Here is a 7,986-nt window from a genome sequence, read left to right as displayed (position 1 = left end):
CGTGGCGATCATCACGCTGTGACGAATGGCAGGGGAGACGACGGTGATGGGAGGGAGGGGCAGCAAGGAGGGGAGTCATTTTCTTTTAGGCAGCTTTTGTGGTCCGAAAGAAAAGTTTCGAGCTGAAAGGTAGACAAAAGAAAATCTCGGGAAGGGGGGCAATGAGAGGCGCAGCGCATACCTGCGCGTGGGAGAAACAGCTAGGAGAAAGTGAGTAAAAAAAGCGCATCGGGGGGTGGGGGGGGGGGGAGGTTGGTAGCGCGCTTCCTTGAAAAGGGCACGTGCGGAAGATGGTTTGCGGAGATAGGAGACTTCAAGAGAGAGAGGGGGCCGAAACATGTGAAAGAGGCGTGGAATTCTCCGAGAATGAGTCATAAGCAGTTTTGAAGGTAAGGGTGTGGAAAACGTGGAAGCGTCAAAGTTTTCTTGCAAAGCCGCTATAGGCTCCGTACACTGGTCAGAGGGCGCTACGGAGCAGCGCCGCGCTTAGCGCCGCCGTAGCAGATTCCGCCTTACTGAGCCGGCGGGGGCGGCAGGGCGCAAGCTGCCCACTTGCTCTTTTCGCCTTCGTGTGCACGGCCAGCGTCCGCTTTCGTGTTACATCCACGGTCGGCACGATCCTCTGCTATGTCCCAGGTGGTTTTAGCGGGGTTTAGGCCCATTAAGGGTACAGAAGAATATTTTCATCCCGCCTCTCTGACGAGCGGGAAGAAGTTGTACGACGCTGGACACGTTTCCTTTGTGACGGAAGTTGACGGCGTCAACGTGCGGGCGAAGTGCCGCTCTCAACAAGGGAAACAAGTTTACGACGTTTCTTTGCACGTGAGTAAAGTTGTGGCATTTTTAACGTGGCAACAGCCACTGCTGAATACGGACCCCGCTGTCGGCGGTGCACGTTTTGTATCGTTCGTAGCATGTGGATTCGCGAACCGCTTCTCAAATCTCCGTGAGGCTTGTTTCAGCGACATTATCATGTGCACGAATAAGCAACATCGCTTCTCAGGAATATGATTGCATTGCATAGTGGAGTTTTTCAAGTCTCTTCGGAGGGTTTGTAAAGGTGTTGCGCGGTGGGAACGTAATTAATCATAATATGCGGGCATCACGTGCGAACGTTCTCTTGTTGGGTGGCTGGTTTGGCGGTCATAGTTTGTGTCAACTGTTGCATTTACATTGTGTTCACCGCAGATAAACAAGAATGACCGCGAACTGCAAGCTGGACTTTGCAGTTGCAGGTACGGCGCTGCAGGGTCTTGCAAACACTGCGCGGCTGTCGCGCTGCATGTCAACATGCACGACGACACCTCCTGCACATCTGAGAGGCAGAGGTGGGGAAGACCATCGAAAAAGGCCCGTGTGGACGATAAAGCGTCGATTGAAGAACTTTTTGGTTGTAAGCATTGCATTTCACTGCTGAAGTAATGGAAGTTAAATGTACCTATTTGTATTATGTATTGCCCGACATTTCGGCATTAGTTCAGAAACTTATTGCTTGTTACGCAGTGGTAGAAGACAATAATGCTTGTGCTTTTCAGTCTGTTTCCACAAAGCATGCCCCAGCTTTATTTCAGCTAATGCACCTGCATATTTTCTTTCAGCTAACAAGCACCCACATGTTGGTGGTGGAGAGCCTCCCAAACCATTGGACCCCAGCTTTCTGATAAAGCACTTCCCTGACATTCAATGTCCAGTGTCTAGAATTTTGAAAGCACAAAATGAAATTGATGAAAGTGCATGCAAGACAGTCTTGCAAGATATCATAGATAAAGTATTACTTGAAGAAGAAATAGAAAAACTCAGGAGTCTTTTGCAAGAACCAAAAAAGGCTCTGCACTCTTTAATGGTAACAGCAAAGTTTCCAAAAATATTAATTAAAAAAAGGAGTACGAAGAAGAAATGCCAGCAGAAGTGGCAGCGTACTACGCCAAGAACATAAAATGCTTAAGTGCTCTGCACCTATGTGCACTGACAAAGGGGCAGGCTAATAATCACAGGTAGGTGATTCACCTCCTTGTTCATATGTCACCTTGGAGAGTTGCAATGTAACGTATCTCCTAATTATCCTGTCAAAATTTATAACAGGTGGCACAGAGAAAGAAGATTAAGAATAACTTGTTCGCAAGCACACATGATACTGAGAACAAGGAAGCCTCCTCAAGACCTCTTGAAGACAATTCTGCATCGTCGAGGGTTTTGCTCTGAATCCACATCATATGGTACGTTTTCCAATATCACAACATCGCACGTTGGGCTGACTGAAAGTTACTTTTCAGGCATGAAAATGGAGCCAGTGGCACGCAAGAACTTTGAGGAGAAAGTTTGTGCAGATGTGTTAGAGGTAAGCTACATGTGTACAACCTGCTTGACTTAAAAATTTGTGATTTCACATTTGGTAGCCTTATTGCTTTCATATTTGCACATGACCATTACACTTTTATGTCTGCGTTTGCATTATTTGTATTGTGTACTTGTGGGACATACGCTTCAGAAAAGTACTTTTTCTATTTTCATTTGCTTCAGAAAAATATTTCTTTTTCCAGACTGGACTTGTGGTCCATACAGCCCAGCCGTGGCTTTGCGGAAGCCCTGACGGGCTCTTTGAAACGGCAAAGGGTGTTTGCCTTTTAGAGATAAAGTGCCCGTTTTCAAGACGGAACAGAGACTTAATTGATGTAGAGCAGGAGGTTACATTTGTGCCGTACATTAAGTACAAGAATGGCAAATTGACGCTACTTGCAAGTCACCGATACTACACACAGGTGCAACTGTTAATGTATGTGTGTAATCTCAATGAATGTTTTTTTTTGTTTATTCTGAACCACAAAACATCACCTTCCTTGTAGAGAAAGACGATGACTTTCTATGTTCAGCTGTGCGAGCACTGGAGGACTTTTACTTTACGTGGCTGCTCCCCGCCCTTGTCAAGTCCACGAGAGTGAGATCAACCTTTCGTTTGAATAAAAAGATGTGTGGAAATGAGAATATAGCGTAGGTCTGCTGATTGCAGATGGCGCAGCACTTCAAACCTCAATGTTCGGAGCTTATAATAGGCGGCTGGAGATTTGCCAAGACGCAGCAGACATGAAATACGTCACTCATCACTGCAATCAGCTCTGTGGGTATGCGTCTGTTGAGGATGTTGAACATCTTTATGCGCTGGATAATTCTTTCCACATGAATTCGCACCTGTGCAATTTGGTACGTCTCATGCACCTCACTTTCAGAAAATTGGTCCTGACCTTGCAAAAATGGGGGCATCACTAATACAGCCCGTACCTCTTCAAGGCCTGCCTTTATACCCGGAAACCCCTTATCGGCCATCACAACATCGCCTGGTTGCACTAGGTCTAGAAACCCAGAATCCACTGTAATAAAGAAATCTGAACACCTGCCTCCGTATGCCTTTGAGCAGAAGCAGACTGCACCACATGGCGTGATTCCAACTAGGAATTTCAGAGTGCAGAAGAACCGACAACTGAGCTAGTTGGTGCATCTTTAAGCCGTGGTAAAAACAGCGCAGCGACGACAGACACAGAGAAGACAGCGCTTGTCCGTCTTCTTCTGTCTTCTCTGTGTCTGTCGTCGCTGCGCTGTTTTTACCACGGCTTAAAGAATTTCAGAGTATATCCTCCTTTGTAATGTGAATACAGCACACGCTGTTGCTGTACAGTGTACGGTTGTTCTGTACGGACTTCTGTACAATCAATTATCATCGAGCAGCCCTGGTAGTGAACTTTAAAGCAATTTGGCATTGTCTGTCTAATGACATGATCAGGAGGCCGATATATCCACTTCTGCGTGGCAATGCTAAGTGTTTTAAGAACACTCTTAAAATGACGAGAGACTGTGTTCCTGGACACGCAGAAAAGCACTGCAAGAGATGAGTAAGTGATCCCAAGTTTAAGCTTCATCAAAAACAGCACAAGCCTATCGGTTATTGGCACATCACAAGTTCGCTCAGCAGAACGGGGCATTATGCTAAGCAGGAGGGCATATATGTCGGGGGACACGCCGCACAAATCCTTCATGGCAGCTGCACATGCTTGGACACTGTCGTATCCTGTGAAGCAAGCTGTCCTGCTGTCTCTACCAGACTGGTGGGAAACCACTGCAGGCTTGCACTGTACTTCCGCGTCGCAAACAATTTTGTGGTTGACTTGAGTGCACGCCTCATTGCCTCGTGCCGAACACAGGAACACCGAAAATGTGCCGGAACATCTGCAATGTCGTCGGTTTGACAAGACTGCGTAGAAAAGAAAAAACAGGTATCAGTCATAAAACTGGACAGCTATGTCACCTGCACTGCAGTGAGATGCATATACATAAATTAGAGGTTAAACACTTTAATTCACAGTAACGAGAGCAGGCAGTAAGCTGCTGAAATTTCACACTTAAACTCTGCATGTAACATGTACACAGAGACGGCTTTGCATCAAAATAAAGAATGGCAGCGTCATTCTTCCATGCCCATCCCGGTTGCTTACCTCGTCTTTTTGTGCTGCGTCAACAGCCATGCAAAGTACCTCCAGGTTGGATGGCTCTTGATTCAGGGGATCCGTTTCAGAGGTGTCTTCTTCAGTGCTTGATGCCGTGTCTTTTTCGCTAACAGTGGCAGATGCCTGCTTTGGCATTACTGAGGCAGACGATGCCCTAGCCCTCCTCCTCCTATGCAACCTGAAGCATATGAAACATTCGAAAATTCATATTCTCCTTGTGGTCCTTCTTCTCAACGTTACATAATGAAAATTACCAGCTGCATTCAAATTCTGCAGACTAATTGAACTTAGAATTGCACAGTAGTTCAAATATTGAATTCTTATAGGTGGTTCACAGTGCTAAAAGACATTTCATACCTTTCATATCGTGCAAGCTGCTTAGTCGCATCGACGTGGCTGACCCTGTATGCATCCGGAAATATGGTTGGGTAGTACCCTGGATGCGATGCGATCGTACTCTTCTCTCCGTTGACGAAATTCTTAGAGCATATTCTTGTCCTCTCATTCGGCACCCACTCGGAACCGTCGGCCAGGCTGAAAAAGACGACACAGCATTGTTTACACCACAAAATCCTCAACCCACAGAGGGCGGAGGCAGGCAATACATGCATAATGTTTCCCTAATTGGCCTGCAATTTTACAGAACACAAGTTGTTTACACTACGGAGAAGTGGTCTGCGTACACCGCATAAAAGTTCTACCGGCCCGCTCTATCATGTTTGCCACACTTTTCGCCATTTGCAGGGCCCAAAATAGCTTTGACACATGAGCCAACCGCACTCCTAGCGAATGTGCATGCACGATAACTTCTTCCGTACCCAGCCCGGTGCGCCGTACGAACGTTCCTAGGCAAGTGCAGTATGTACATACATGTGAGGAAGTTTGTACGTAGGCGCGACTAAAGAAGTACAATCGAAGAAATGCAGCGCGGACAAACGCCATAGAAAGTTAAGTGCGGCGATATATCCGCGATGAGAATGACACGTATGCGTTGGTACATATGCACGAGGTTCGAACAAAATTTCCGCAAACTTCACCGCCCGGAGCGCGGCGAGGCGTTCACATTTAAAATTACCACTCGCGGTATGAAACTCCTAAACGTACTATGTTGAAAAGACGCTAAGACTGGTGTTCAATGCGACAAAGAACTTACTTGATTCTCCGCACTGCCGTGATCCACTTCTTTCGTCGATCTCTTTCGTACGGCCTACCTGGAAATCTGTACAGCTTAATGCCAAACTGTCCTTCGCGGCTATGGCAATCCTTCACGCAGCAATACCGACAACTGCTTTTTCTTTTCGCATTTTTTTTGCCGAGGCCACCGCCACTACTACTGCTTGCCATCGTTGCAACGCGACTGAAAGCGCGTGCAGGCGGTGCAGCTGAGCGCGGCGGCGGTGCTTCCATTCAGCCGGCCCACAGACTCGCTGGAGCGGCGCTAGGTGGCGCAAGGATCGTGACCAAACTTGACTGTACGGAGCCTATAGAAGCATCATGTCTGGCGACCGAAAACTTTGAAGTGAAAAATGTGGAGCTCGAGATGGACTTCGCCAAAACGACTTCAGACACTCGCGCATTCTGTTGGGCGGTGTGTTAGTTCAGGATGGCTTAAATGATATGGTGAAATAACAAAAACATAAAACAATCAACTAAATATTATGCAAGCAAATTCGCACTTTTTCATAGTACTACATACGGGACATGTGGCAAACAAGCTAGGTTAAAGGGACACTGAGGAGAAATTGAAGTTGGCTTGTATCGATAAAATACCAGCTCCTGATCACAAAAACGCCACTCTTACTGAAAACAAAGCTCTTGTAAGGTAGAAAATAGCAAGAACCAAAATACAGGTATCGCCACCACAGGCCAAACTCGCAAGTGCAAGCGTGGTGACGTCGTAGGACAAGAGACGCCACCTTAGAGGAAATTTCCTTCCTACATGTGGCGCGAATCTCTGAGGCTGACAAAGAAAGATTGCGCGGTTCAATATTGAAGTTTTGTTTTAAAACCGTTAGTGCACTTTTATCACACAAAGAAAGCAGACAAAAGGCAACCTGAATGTTGGAGGAAGCAAAGAAAACCGATGCTTGGCGGCGCCACAGGCGGCCAGGAGAGTTTCGATTTCTTAAAGCGCTTTGCGTCTATGAGCTCTGCGTGCCCCGTGGTTTTGTTTTTGACGCGCCTCGATTTACAAGCGCCGAACAGAAGAGGAACTCCAAGTGCCGCTTCAAGTGCTAGTTAACCTTTGAAGGAGCCTGTTAAGGCTTGTCAGATGGTCGCCACGGTCGATGAAAAACTATGATGGCTCGATGGTCGGTAATCATACAAGGCAGCACTTGTGTCTTCGCACGCTCGCCCGGCGAAACATTCCCGGCTGTGCCAGTCAACTTCAAACTACTTAACGGAAGTCGTGTATTAGGGACGGGAGACAAGGTACAGGGCAGTTCAGAAAAATTGCTGATGGCCTTGCGCTGTTAGGCCAGCAGGTATGTAGCGAAAGGGCGGAGATTTCTGCATCGGAAGAGTGAAATTACTAGATGCGCCTTTATTGACAATTGCTACTTGAGCCGTCGTCGTGGAGTGGTAGCGTCTCTGCCCCAAGCGGCAAAGGCCCTGGTTCAATTACGAACACAGGTGTTTTTTTTTTATTCAGTGCGTGGGCGGGGGTTTTCAGTGGCTCGTATAGATGTCGCCAACGGATAGGTTGGTTAACGGTTAAGCACAGGCTCTGTTAAGGCGCGTTTATGCTCCGGCGTAACACGCGCGCGCGCGCTGCACGGCGACGTTAGTCGGCCAAAGCGAGACCCTCTATGCTCCAACTGCGCTTGACCGCCGACGCGTTCGGCGGCTTCGGCGCACTCTGACCGCACTGGCGGGGAGACTTGGAGCATGTCTCTATTTCGCGCCGAGTGCGCCAGCCGCCGCCGGCCCGGCCAGACTGATTCGGCTCCGCGGCGAGGTGCACGTTGTGACGTAGTTCAATAACTTCGGCAGTTGGGCGGAGCTGTTCTTTTCGAGCTCTCGGCTAATTTGATCCATTCACGGTACACATATGAAGGTACATGCAAGTAGGCGAGAGAGCCCGATCCAGTGGACCCGTTGGATCTAGCGGAAGCCGTTGAAGCGTCGTGCGTCGGCTTTAGTTTCAAGGCGCCCACTTTAAACGCGACCTCCCTTGAGCACCTTCTCCGTTTTTTGTGGCAATAAAATAAATAAATAACTTGGCCCTTGCAACCGTGGGAGACCTCGACGCCGCCTGCTGCCCCGTGACACCGCGCCGTTCAAGGAATCCCAATTAGCTGGCCCCAAAGCCCCGGCCAGCCTCCGATGGGCGCCACGCGCCGACCTTGTCCTGGCGCCTCGCGACTCCCCGCACTGGGGTTATGATATTTAGTTTGCAACGGCTGCTCACTGAGGAAGGGGGAAACGACCCGCCGACGCCTAACCTAACCGTGCTCCCTCAAAAGCATCGCACGCTCTGTGGGGCTGA

General features: G+C 48.3%; 1 protein-coding gene and 1 long non-coding RNA gene across 2 annotated transcripts; both read right to left on the bottom strand.

Moving 5' to 3' along the window:
• Positions 1-3,596: 3,596 nt before the first annotated feature.
• Positions 3,597-4,471, bottom strand: LOC144123674 (uncharacterized). Its single transcript, XM_077656461.1, has 2 exons — positions 4,468-4,471; positions 3,597-4,243 (listed from the first exon to the last, which is right to left on the bottom strand). The coding sequence occupies exons 1-2, from the start codon at positions 4,469-4,471 to the stop codon at positions 3,597-3,599; spliced, it is 651 nt and encodes a 216-aa protein (XP_077512587.1).
• A 50-nt stretch (positions 4,472-4,521) lies between these two features.
• LOC144122901 (uncharacterized) lies at positions 4,522-5,831 on the bottom strand. The gene is made up of 3 exons (XR_013312935.1): positions 5,650-5,831; positions 4,854-5,030; positions 4,522-4,674 (listed from the first exon to the last, which is right to left on the bottom strand). It is a non-coding gene; the product is annotated as an uncharacterized LOC144122901 (long non-coding RNA).
• Between the last annotated feature and the right edge of the window lie 2,155 nt (positions 5,832-7,986).

The sequence above is a fragment of the Amblyomma americanum genome, chromosome 3, assembly GCF_052857255.1.
Source record: "Amblyomma americanum isolate KBUSLIRL-KWMA chromosome 3, ASM5285725v1, whole genome shotgun sequence".
NCBI lineage: Eukaryota > Metazoa > Arthropoda > Arachnida > Ixodida > Ixodidae > Amblyomma > Amblyomma americanum.
This window is presented reverse-complemented; position numbering and strand designations above follow the sequence as displayed.